This window comes from Copadichromis virginalis, linkage group LG14 (genome assembly GCF_057382275.1).
Source record: "Copadichromis virginalis isolate Kocher_CV1m ecotype Utaka linkage group LG14, C_Virginalis_male_GT1.1, whole genome shotgun sequence".
Taxonomy (NCBI): Eukaryota; Metazoa; Chordata; class Actinopteri; order Cichliformes; family Cichlidae; genus Copadichromis; species Copadichromis virginalis.
In genome coordinates, this window is record NC_140631.1 from 22,837,617 (window position 1) to 22,849,908 (window position 12,292).

At 41.0% G+C, this 12,292-nt stretch overlaps 2 protein-coding genes across 3 annotated transcripts in view; both read left to right on the plus strand.

The window, feature by feature from the left end:
- Nucleotides 1-8,509, plus strand: part of vps53 (VPS53 subunit of GARP complex) — a 28,021-nt gene extending 19,512 nt beyond the window's left edge. For both annotated transcript variants that reach the window (XM_085429953.1, XM_085429952.1), the window contains exons 18-22: nt 1,427-1,575; nt 1,671-1,740; nt 2,825-2,962; nt 7,666-7,770; nt 7,943-8,509. In XM_085429953.1, coding sequence (XP_085286079.1) covers nt 1,427-1,575; nt 1,671-1,740; nt 2,825-2,962; nt 7,666-7,770; nt 7,943-8,113 — 633 coding nt within the window. In that variant the 3' untranslated portion in view covers nt 8,114-8,509. The remainder of the gene's footprint in view (nt 1-1,426; nt 1,576-1,670; nt 1,741-2,824; nt 2,963-7,665; nt 7,771-7,942) is intronic.
- A 954-nt stretch (nt 8,510-9,463) lies between these two features.
- Nucleotides 9,464-12,292, plus strand: rflnb (refilin B). Its single transcript, XM_085429954.1, has 3 exons — nt 9,464-10,280; nt 10,649-10,743; nt 10,868-12,292. Exons 1-3 carry the CDS (start codon nt 10,083-10,085, stop codon nt 11,184-11,186), a joined length of 612 nt encoding a protein of 203 aa, XP_085286080.1. The 5' UTR covers nt 9,464-10,082; the 3' UTR covers nt 11,187-12,292.

A 12,292-nucleotide genomic window follows, 5' to 3' on the forward strand; every position in this document is an offset into this window, starting at 1 on the left:
AATCATGCACTCACACATTCAGCTCGTATTGTAAATACGCTACTTTGCCAAAAGTATTCACTCACCCACTCAGATCTTTGAATTCAGTCGTTCCAATCAGTTTCATGGCCACAGCTTATAAAATCAAGTACCTAGGCATGCAGACAGCTTCTACAAGTACAGTGGAACCCCGGCTTACGAAGACCCCGTTTAACGAAAAATTCAAGTTACGAAGGCACTTAACGGCAATATTTTTGCCCGTGGTACGACAAAATGCCCGTGTAACGAAATCCGTTTGCGAAATGCGTTTCACTGTTCCACGTGAAAGATGTATTGTTGTTGCAGTGCGCTATTTCGTGTGCTTTTCGTTTGCAATCAGCCTATTTTTCATTCATAATGGGGCCGGCATAAAGCATAAATATGAGCGAGTTTAAAAAAAATGTTTAAAAAATATCATTGCACAGTTTACGTACGTAAATTAATTAACGTAAATGTAAGTTTTCGTTTTAAAGTTTAGAATTAAATTCCATAATGTAATGTACATGTACACGTACGTATGTATGCATGCATACGTATGCTGTCTTCAGCCAGCATCGCCTCACTTAAAAGGCAATGGAAAAAGGAGCTTCGACTTACGATAATTTTGACTTATGAAAGACCCACTGGAACAAATTAATTTCATAAGTCGGGGTTCCACTGTATTTGTGAAAGAATGGGTCGCTCTCAGGAGCTCAGTGAGTTCCAGCAGGCGATCGTGATAAGATGTCACCTGTGCAAGAAGTCCAGTTGTGAATTTTCCTCGCTACTAAATATTTCAGAGTCAATTGTTAGTGGTGTTATAACAAATGGAAGTGACTGGGAAAGTGGTGGGCCACATAAAATCACAGAGCAGGGTCACATAGGCACATAGTGCACAGAGGTTACCGACTTTCTGCAGGGTGTTTGGGGATGGCCCCTTCTTCTTCCAACATTACTACACACCAGTTTAAAAAGCAAGGTTCATAATGGCATGGATTAGTGAGTTTGGTGGGGAACAACTTGACTGGCCTGCACAGAGTCCTGACCTCAAACTGATAGAACCCTTTTGGCATGAATTAAAACAGCCAGGCCTTTTGGTCCAACATCAGTGTGTGGCTCAAAAATTCCCACAAACGCACTCCTAAACCTTGTGGAATAGCTTCCCTGAAGAGCTGACGTCATATTAAACCCTATGGATTAAGAATGGGACGTCACTGAAGATCATATGTGTGAAGACAGACAAGCGAGTACTTTTGGTATTATAGTGTATTTTTAGAAATCCCCAAAAGATCGTTGTTTTGGGAATGTCTGTTTGTCAAAAATCTTCATTAAGAAAAACAGTAGAGTTCTCTTTATTTCAGTGCATTTAAAGGATTTCTTGTATTAACCAGATGGTAAATATGCTAAACTTCTAATTCTCCGCCTCTAGATGCCGTGGCAGAGTGTGGAGCATGTTGGTGACCAGAGTCCTTATGTGACATCCATTATAATGCACATTAAACAAAATGTGCCAATCATCAGAGACAATCTCGCCTCCACACGCAAATATTTCACGCAATTCTGCATCAAGTTCACAAAGTACAGTGCATAAGCACACATTTACACTTCTTTATTTAAGCCCTGTGTGAAAGCTCCTGTTTGTTGATATATTTGTCATTTCTTTCTATCCTTAGTTCTTTCATTCCCAAATTCATCAACCACTTGTTTAGATGTAAGCCTATCAGCATGGTGGGAGCTGAACAAGTAAGTTTCATTTATTGCAATCTGTATTAAGATGCATTACTGTTGTGATGCATATACAATGAGGGCCTTACAGTGTTTTTATAGCTTTGCCTCTTTACACCACCACAAGGGATTTAAAACCAAACAATTAAAATGTGACTTTCCTTTTTACTTTAAAGGGTTTAACAAAAGTATTACATTACGGTAACTATGTAGGACTTAGAGTCATTTTTATGTGTCATCCTCCCCAGTCAGAGGGCCTGTTCCTTTGTTATTTCATTACAAAGCATATACAAGATCTGGAGTTAAGTGGGGTGTTTTCTTTTCTGAAACTCAATGTGAGGTCCAAAAAGTTGATGATGCAGGTGAAGGCGGTCACCATTAGGCTGGAAAAACAAAATCGACCTATTAGAAACTTAAGAGTGGCCAAATCAGCAGTCTGGTACATTCATTCAAGTATTGTATAAATGCACTGGCCAGGACAATGACTGTCAACGGCCTGGAAGGCCGCTGAAGACAACTAAAATGGCTTATCGCAACATTTTTCCTTGTTTAATAAAACCCTCTTGACAACATCCTCATTTTCTTGACTTGGAAAACTTGAGAAAATGATACACCTACCTTCTCAAGACAACTGTCAAAGAGGTAGACATATCATTAACAAAGACTACAATCAAGAGACTCCTGTATGAACATAAATACAAAGTGTTGCAAATGAATGGTTATACTCAGGATTAGAGTTTGCCAGAAAACATCTATTGAATGACCTGATATCAGACTGATAGGAAAATAAAGTGATGGAGAAGGAGAAAAATAGCTTTGATCTAAGTCAAATCACATCATCTATCAAACATGGTGGAGGCATCGTTATGAGCGGGGCATGTTGGATTTCTAAAACAGTTAATGCAATACCATTTAAAGCCCTTAAATTAAAGCTGAAAGTCTGCACTTTAGTCACATCACGATAGGTTGATTTAAAATCCACTGTTGTGGTGAACAGAAAACCCCTACTGTAATTGTCTGAAAAGTTATGGCTCTTGGATACATTTACTTGCGATTGATTGTATAAGGCTGAGTTTAAGTCTTGTGCAAACTATCCCACCAGCTTCTCCTCGACACTCACTCCTTGAAGACGGTCCTGTTGGATCTGCCCTCCATAGGCTCCCAGGTGCTCCGCAAGGCACCTGCCAGCTACACCAAGATAGTGGTTAAAGGCATGACTCGTGCAGAGATGATACTTAAGGTAAGGAGTGGGAGGGGTGGCATTAATGTGAGCTTGACTTCGGTGCAGCTGTTTGATTCAGGCACGTATTTCCTGGCAGCTTTCAAGTGAATGTTTGTGCAAGTATGAAAACAATCCCAGTTAACCGTCCTTAAATGTATGCTGGAAAACCACTTAACCTTGCTTCTTAGGCCGCTGGTTTACACTTCTTGCATAAACCAAGAATCTTAAACCGATGGATTTAAATGAGAGCTTTAAATACCATATAGTTAAACTTAAACACAGTATCAATGATAGTCATTTTTATGGGTCACTTAAGATTTTATTATATCTAACTTAGGTGGCTAAATTCCTGCTGGCCTTTTTTTTTTTTTTAACAACTGAAGCTCCTTTTTCTGACCTTTAAAGGCTTCGCCTGTAAGATAGAGCCTTTTACGTAGGTGCAGTGTAAAGGGTTTTTGGGGTTTTCCTTTATCCTTTATTTGCCGTTTTACAGATTTGATGTCGAAACTTGACAGATCCAGTTAAACACGAGCTTTTGTGCTGACACTAACATTTAACCAAGAACAATCTGGCACGACCTACAGCTAACTGCTTTTCCACCGATCTCAACAATAGACTGAACAAACATTTCTCCTGCGAGTGTTTGTGGTTGGACGGGCGAGCCAACTTTTAAATGTTTGTCTTGAGTCACTTGAGCAGATTATCTACTTGGAGTTTATTTTGGGCAGAACAGTCCTTTAATTGTGTCCTTAACCCCACTTACACTAACACTTTATAAGCATGTTTCCACAAAATAAAGCGTCTCACAGGAGGTAATGAAAGAATAGGAACAAATCTAATGCACTGCTGTTTTAATGAATGCTAAACAGGCCAACGTAATACTCACGCTCATACTCTTAACTCAGTATGTGGTTGACTTTGAGCCAGTGGAAAGGTATGAGTGAGTAAATAAATAAATGCTTATAACCTTGTGTCTACTCGCGGAAAAATACACAGCCACACGTGCAGAATGGCATGCTGTATGCAGGACGTTGTTTTCAGCTGTGGAGTGCAGTCACTGGGATCAGCCCTTATGAGGCTTCTGAGGACACTGGTATGCGGATGCCATAGATTAATCTCGCCCTAATTAACTGTCCCACGAGGGTAGAAAACACCCGCCTGTCCCTGATTTTCCTCTTGGGCTCCCAGGAGGCCGTGTTTCCTCTAAAAGATGGACAGTCTTGATGTGTGATTAAGTGTGACCTGCTCTGATCATGCTATGTTGGCCAAGCTTTCCCAGTAAGGGAGTGGATTTCTGTGAGACTGTATAAGAAACAGTTTAGATTGATGGCGCTTTTACACCCTAGCTTAGATTCTGGCCCTCGGGCGCACTAACATTGTTTTGTCTTAGACATTTGCTGTCTTTGCAAACCCTCCTAACCATTTCATATTCGATCGTCTGTTCAGCCCATTGTCTGCAGGGATACGCTCTGTTCCACGGGGCCTCTGTAGAGCCTGTCTTTGTCTGCCTGATAAATGCCCTGAATGTGCGTACGTACATTTCCACTCATCTGCCACACATTAAGAAGGCTTTCACATTATAGAATTATGTTAATTCATTCACATCAACCCACAACTGTCTGCTTCTTTTTATTCTTTTTTTTCCTGAATTCGACTGCCAGTGGGCCCCTTTAGCTGGAATGTGATCTGCATGGCTTGTGGAAAGCTCTCACAGACATAGCTGCTAACTTTGATTGATTTATATGCATTACTGTGACAACTGGAGACAGAATCATCATTCCGAAGGCTAGAAATCTGATACAGCAGACATGTCAAAAAACCAAAAACTTGATACCAAACAAACTGCTGAGGAAAATTCACTGTAAATTGTAAATACATTAACAGGGAGTATTTCTAATGATATGATAGACTGAATGATAATATAGACTATATGTAAAGAAGATATATTACTGTAACTATTTGTAGACGGTAAAGAGAAGCTTTTTGTACTATCCAACATTTTACGCATTGACTTTGTGTAACATCAAGGTTCCTTGTAGGTAATTGCTTCCACCTTGAGCTTAGAGTGAAGCCTCTGAAAGACAATCCCAATGAAAGGAGGTCAATACGAGAATTCCTCTGCCTAACCTCAACGATAGTTTTAAATTACACTCTGTGATGCTGTGGCTTGAAATTAAAATCCGTCTTCCTGAGAAACTGCAATTCAGTGGGAGCGTTAAAGGGGCAATTTTAAGTATTTAAAGCTCTGAGATTAAAGCAGATTCCTTGTACGTGTCAATTAATTAAGGGCAGTCTAAGTTCTTTGAACGGAAACAGCTTTGTTTTGCAAGTTTTCATTTATACCCTGGAGAACTTGAAGTCCATGGGGGTAAATTAGAGTTTAAAATAGTTAGTATTTAAATCAGCTGATCTTAGAATTATAAGAATAACAGCATTTGTGAACCAAATGAAGATCAAAACCATGGTGTTTTGTTGCAAGTAGATGTTACTGTGACTTAAAGCAGCAGACGTTGATTATGCTTGCTTCCTGAGTAGCATAACAAGCTGCGTGTGTGAGGTAGAGTTATGGTTAATAGATTATCAAACACTTCACTGACAGCACAAGTGGAACAACATAATGATTTATTGGAGTTGTTTTTCTGACACGGTGATGTGATTCATACACATCCAGCACTCGCTCTGCTTTTTTGCTCAGTTTTATCTCAGACTCTGCCTCTTTATCCTATAAAGGTAGGTAGTCCACATTGAGTGTGCCACCACCAAAATATTAAGTTTTGTGTCATGAAGCAAAACAATCACCTGAAAACTGCTAGAATGCTCCATAAAACAGAGGATAAATGCAGTCTTTCATGTTTTTGTGTTTAACCTTTTAAAATTACCAAAATTTCAGTTGGAACTCTAATCGAATTTTAGATAAAACTGATAACACACAGGCATGTTTTTTTAGTTTACCTCTTTATTGTCACTGCACACTCATAATTTGTACAATAGTACAACAAAATTGCGGTACTGTTGCACATTGGCGCTAAAAGAAGGCCAAGAAGTAATCACAATAAATAAATAACATCTATACAAAATAAAATATATACATAATGTGCCAAAAATAAATGAAACCTACTGAGAAATCACTCCATCTGCTCCCTGGTATACTTGAATTTGGTAACCTAGGGAACCTCAGTTATCAAGTGCAACCTCCATGAGATGTTTATTGTAGCAGCTTTTTAGGTCACCAGCCTGCCTAGCTCAGAATATTAATTTGTTTTTAACAGTTCCAAAACACAAAACAGTTCTAAACAACAATGATCCCTCCACCATGCTTTATAGATAGGACAATTTTCTGTGTGTGTTATTATTTAGTGCCTTTTCTGATCACATTTGCGACCTGTTGACGACAAAGTCATAGCATGTGTTATTTTCTTACTCGTCAACCCATTTTGTGATTCCCTGTGTGTGGATGGGAGTATTGTCATCCTGGAAAAGATGAAATGGGTGTGTTTCGTTTTTCCTTATGGTTTTTTCCTTTAATTTGTCACCTGTCTTTATTTGGGCTGTCTGTTTTGCGAGCCAGTACTTAGTTATGTTCAAAGTGCATAGGAATTTTTTGGTCCGTCTGAGACGGCCTCTCCTGGCCGGTACAAAGCCTCTGAGACGTGGCTGTTTTCCACACCCAGCCCAGCCTGCCATGGCTCCGGCTCTCTTTCCCACTTTTGAAGTTCTCTTCTCTTTTAGAGAGTATTTTAAAGGTAGCTCTCATCCCTACCCTTCTCACTGTGCTAAATCTCCCCACCCCACTTACTCGGTTTCTCTCTCCCTTTTAATGCCCATTTTACTTCTAAACTGCATCTCCATCTTTCTTTGTTTCTTTTTTTTTTCTTTTTTTTTTTACAAGGGTCCCTACAGGCCTTGCTCTTGGCCTGGCTCCAGGACAGTTGCTTAGTAAATCACTCAGTCAGCAGAGCTTGTAAGAAAGCAGAGAATTCCACACGATCCTGAGCCTTTGATGCTTGCTCTTCACTCGCTCCGTCTTTTGCTTCTGATTCCTCCATTCGCTCACTCCCTCCGCAGCTCGTCTTCTCATTTATTTTACCTCGAGTGAAGATGGAACCAAAGCTTGAAAGACTTTAGACTCTGTTAAGTGACAGATAGGAGAAACATTTTGTGAGCTGGTCCCTTCTGTGGACGCGTATGCATGAGATGGGAATAGGGGTGGTCTGTCAGCCATGTGTTGGTCTTCCTTCTTTGTAGCGGCTTCAAGAAATGCTAACTGATCTGCGTTTTCCACCCAGTCTCTGTTGTAGGGAAAAAACAAAAAACAACAACAAAAAAAACAACCAAGAGGATTAAATCCAGAAAAGTTGCGCCCCATTAAACTTTTTTTTTTTTTTTGCCTGCTCTTCCGTAAAGCTGATTTTCACCCAGACTCATTATACCTCCAAAATAATTATGGGTGATCCACTGGTGCTTGAGGTAATTGGTGTGTAAAAGGAGAAGTGCCTAAATATAGAAGTATAATCTAAACTTTGTTTGCAGCTAGAACTGCATGGCTCCATCAGCTGGAGCCCCTCCTTTTCCTCCCATTTGGCCCATAGCTGCCCCCATATGGGATCACTTAAAGATCTCTCGGGTCATCGTGTGATGGCTCACAGGAAGGTGGTTGGTGCTGGTGGTTGTGGTGGGAGGGTAAGGCGACATCAACAATCCTAAACTCTACTTTTCTGCAGGTGGTGATGGCCCCACATGAACCTCCGGTGGTGTTTGTTGATAACTACATCAAGCTCCTGGCTGATGGCAATCCCGAGACCTTCCAGAAGATTCTGGATATGAAGGTCAGTTAGCTTGTCTCTGCCAGTGTGGATTTTCTCATCTAGCTTTCAACGATATCTCCCATAAGGCTGTGCTGCATAGGTTCATTTACCTGTCGTTGTTATCCTGCGTCCTTTATTATTATTTTTTTAAATATATATTTGTGTGTGCTTTATTTTTATTTTGTGTGTGTAGGGCCTGAAGCGCAGCGAGCAGAGCAGCATGCTGGAGCTCTTCAGGCAAAGGCTACCCACTCCGCCCTCGGGGGCAGACGGTGGGCCCTCTCTGTCCTTCAGTACCCCCACCCCTGAGCAGGAATCCTCACGTATCCGCAAACTAGAGAAGCTCATTAAGAAGAGGCTGTGAAATCGCATCTTGAAAAGCGTAGGCTGGCATGGCCTTCAACTTTGTTGCGGTTATTCATCGCAAAGACTCCATCATTGTGCTGCGTTCTGTATTCGTGGAGAAGGAGGAAGAAGTTGACTGAGTTTTCTGGCTGATGCCTACCCAAGCTGAGGGTGGATTATGAGGAAACTTCCTTAACTGTTTGATGTTGTTACACATGTCATGTACCTCTGTGGTTTTATTACACTAAAGCCCGAGTTTTGTAACATTACTTAATTGTTGCACAGTTTTTTGTTGTTTTGCAGAATGTGGAGTTGTTGACTAAACTCTAATCAGAGAGCTTCTGGCTGCTTCTCTCTCGACATATCTATTCCAGGTGGCCTGATCTTAATTAAAGCTGAAAATACTATACTTCAAGGATAACCGTGGGTTTTCTTTTTTTGCTCATCTGTTTTAATTCAGTGTGGGGTTGAAATCTGTGTGCCATTCATTAAAAGGGGGCGTGATCATAGGTGTTCTGATTGTTTTTGCTGTGTTTGTCCCGTGACCCAAACTGAACTCGTAGCTTCTTTAAGCAAACGGGATCTTTGGATTCCCTTCGGTTTTTAACACTTAGGCTGTCTTTGACCTTAATCGCACAAGTGTGCAGTCATATTCTGTAAAGGTTACTCCTCTGTTAAAAATCATCTTTAGTGATAGAAGGTAAAGGTTTTCTTTTAGTGAATGTGTGTCCATAAAAGTGCACAAATAGGTTTGTTTTTTGATCTCAAGGTCAAATATATTCCAAATTTGGCTTGCAGACACCAAAACCTTATCCGATGCCTTTTCCCTGGCTGTGTTTATGCATTTTGACATCGGTGTCTCCCAACTCCATAAGTCCTCATTGGCAAACTAGATGGCTGCATTTAGTGTGCACATTATTTTACATCTTGGGCCACATGCAGCCCTCTGTTATGCTACATTGGCCAGAGCAGTAAAACAACATAAACGTGTAAAACTGGAGAAAAAGTTTTTTAAAAATGTGGACTTAATTTAAAAAAGAAAAAAAAAAACATTTTCTGTAAGTTAACTGATTTTATTTTATTTTTTTGTATCCATTACTTTTATTACTTTGGTGTAGTATGAATGCCAGTGGGGCGGTGGTCTTTATCAATAGGAAACGCTAGTCCTATGAAAATACAGTTTAAAAAAAATCAAAATCTATATGCACTCCTTCACATTTTGGAAAATTGTGTTAGGAAAAAGTCTTTGCCATTCCTGTGCCCAGGCCTTATGTTTGATACTCCTGCATTAGTTCCTTCAGGTGCAAAATGCCACTGCTTTGGCAACAGTGCAAAAACAGTGCAAAGCATAAAGTTTTTCCTTATGCTTCATAACATGGGCGTACACTACTTCTTTTCTCACTTGCGCGTTTCGAACAATACCAGGAAAACGCATCAACCTGATTTCGCCAGGTTGCAAGTGAATGAGGATCTGGAAAAGTTCCCATGCCTGGCCCGGTCTCTTGTTGCTAATTATCTTCTGACCAATCAGCAGCCACTCAAGTGATTCGAAAGGCGTTTCCTTTCCTGTGTTCGTGGATCTGAAAGCCCCCTTTGAAGGGGGAAGAAGTTTGAAGAGGACCCGCGGGCAGCAGGACAAGCTCAGTATTTCTCAGAGACAAACCTGCTCAAGTCTCTCTGAATGTCTTCACCGTGGAGGTGGCACAAAGTGCTCGGCGTTTTTGAGATGTTAAGATAAAGAAGTTCGAAAGCTCGAGTTTCTGGCTTTGGCGTTGTGGAGGGAAGGAAACTGATTTACCGCCTGGTTGATGACTTTTCCAGCGTGCAGCCGTGAATGCTGTCCGGGAAGAGGTTAGCAGCTACACCGCGGGACTCTGTGACGGAATAATTAAGAAGAAGAAGAAGAATACGGCGGACTGCACGCTGGAAGGAATCCTCTTTCGTAACCTGCCTCTTACTCGCTGGGATTTTGCAACTTTTACCTAGAAATGGTTGGCAGTTTGAACTTGCCAAATTTATGTGAAGGAGATCCTCTGGATATGAGTTGCAGGGCTGAGAGAGGACTTGATAGCCCGGACTCTGGCTTACCCCCTAGTCCGAGCCCCAGTGCCTGGCTGCTGCCTGTGTCCGCAGATAAAGCCGGTGGAGTGAGCTCTGTGTCCGAAGACGAAGGAAGGGGTTCCCTGGTACGTACCACCAGTGTGTCTCACTACATCCTGTGATCTAACCCATCAGTTTCCTGTCGGAGCAAAACAAATGGTCGTGAACTGCACCTGAAATCTGACTTCTTGCTCTTAAAAATGACTGTTTTACTTTTGAATGCATGTTGCTATTGATTTGAGACATAAAGTAGAGGTTATTGAAGTTACTAGGCAACAGCCCTCTTTTAAGTAAAAAGTAGGGCACTTCAGCACTGAACATACATTTTTTTTTTTTTTTAAAGTTATTTGTTTATATGCGTAAAAAACCAAAACGTCTTGTTTAAAGCGCCTGTGGCTCTGAACTGGGCCAAAGGTCCCATGTATCCACTGAGGGTCTGTTTCATGTTTTGCAGGTTCCAGCTTTACCTGCTGGATCTTTCCCACAGCTACACCCGCTGTCCTTCGGGGAAGGCATAGCACTTGATCCATTACCACCAAAGGAAATGAGGTGTGTTGTCTTTGATGTGACAGCCCAAAAAGCACGTACAAGAGAAAAGTGGCACTGTTGGCTCACGAGTTAGCTTTACTGTATTTTGTTTGACTAAAATCGCTGCATTCTCTCTTATCCATAGATACACCTCCTCAGTGCACTATGACTCAGACCGCCACTTCATCCAGAATGTCAGCCTGGAGCCGTGGGGCCAAAGCCTCGAACACTGCAGGCAGACCATTATGGCTGTGTCCAACAGCACCTGGCGCCACTACGTGACACAGCTAGAGTTCCAGCCTCGCCATCGTCCCAAGCAGTTCAAGAGCACCACCATCATCTACCCCAAGAAAGCCAGCACCATCTATACCACAGAGCTGAGCTACAACTGTCACCGGCTGTCCAGGCGTTTCCTCTCCAGCGTAGAGCTGGATGCTGTGGCCAACAGAAAGTTACCTCAGTGAGAGTGGACTCACGGGGGGAGATGGCCGGGGACATGCTGTCATTCCCTCGGCCCCTAAATTGGTGCTCCCTTAAGGCTAGTTGCCACTGACCTGCTGTCTTGTCTTTTTTTGTTTTTTTTTTAACACTTGTGTAGCCTGCTATCATTTTATGAAGTGTGTTTATATAACATGTTACAGAGAACAAAGGAGGTAAGACATGGTTTGAGTAGATTAAATATTCAGACCATGTCAGGACATGTTTATATCCCTGCCAATGAATGAAGCTCTCCATGGGTGTTACTTTTGAATGCTTCAGGTTGTAGTTGGTTGAAAGGTTTCCAGAGGTGTAATGATGTGTTGTTTTTATTAGCTGTAGAAACAATATGGACCAAAATTAGGACAATGCATATTTGCTCTCAGCGAATTGTGTTGCATTAAGCTGGTCAAGCATGAGTGGCTTCTTTAAAATTATCTTTAAAGCGATGAGGCTGTAGCTAAAGAGAGGAGCACCTTTTAACACTGCTGAGGATGTTAAACGAGCAGAAGAGCAGTAAACACTTTTTTTTTTTTTTTTTTTTAAATATATATGCTAAAAAAATATATCACTAACTTATCCACACTGTACAAAACATCTGGTTTTGTTTTTTGTTTTTTTTGTGCACAGCCAACAACTTAAGCTCTTTGCAAGCCTTGCCTCTAGCTACTGTTAAAGGCCGCACTTAATATTGTATGATGTAAATATTGATGGATTAAGGAAACTTCTCTATTCATAATCGTGTGTAAGCTTAAACTGAACAAGCAGGTAGTTTAGATGAATCATGAGTGTGGAGTTTACTGAAGTGGATACTATGTTGGTATACTTTACTAGCTTACTAGTCAAAGTAACAAGCTGCATTCCCCTGCTACAACTTTCCCTGTGACCTGTTTGGAGTTAGTATTTATCTTGTTGATATTTTAGATCTGACTTTTTTTTTTTATTATCAGATGGTTAAATGAGTCTCTACACAAGTGTGGTGTGCTGAGGAGTATTTTTGTAATTTCTTTTTAAAATCTTAATTGGTGTATTGGTTGACTCTTCTTCTTTTCCCCCCACATCAGTCACATATTCAGTGCCAGTTTAAAATAAA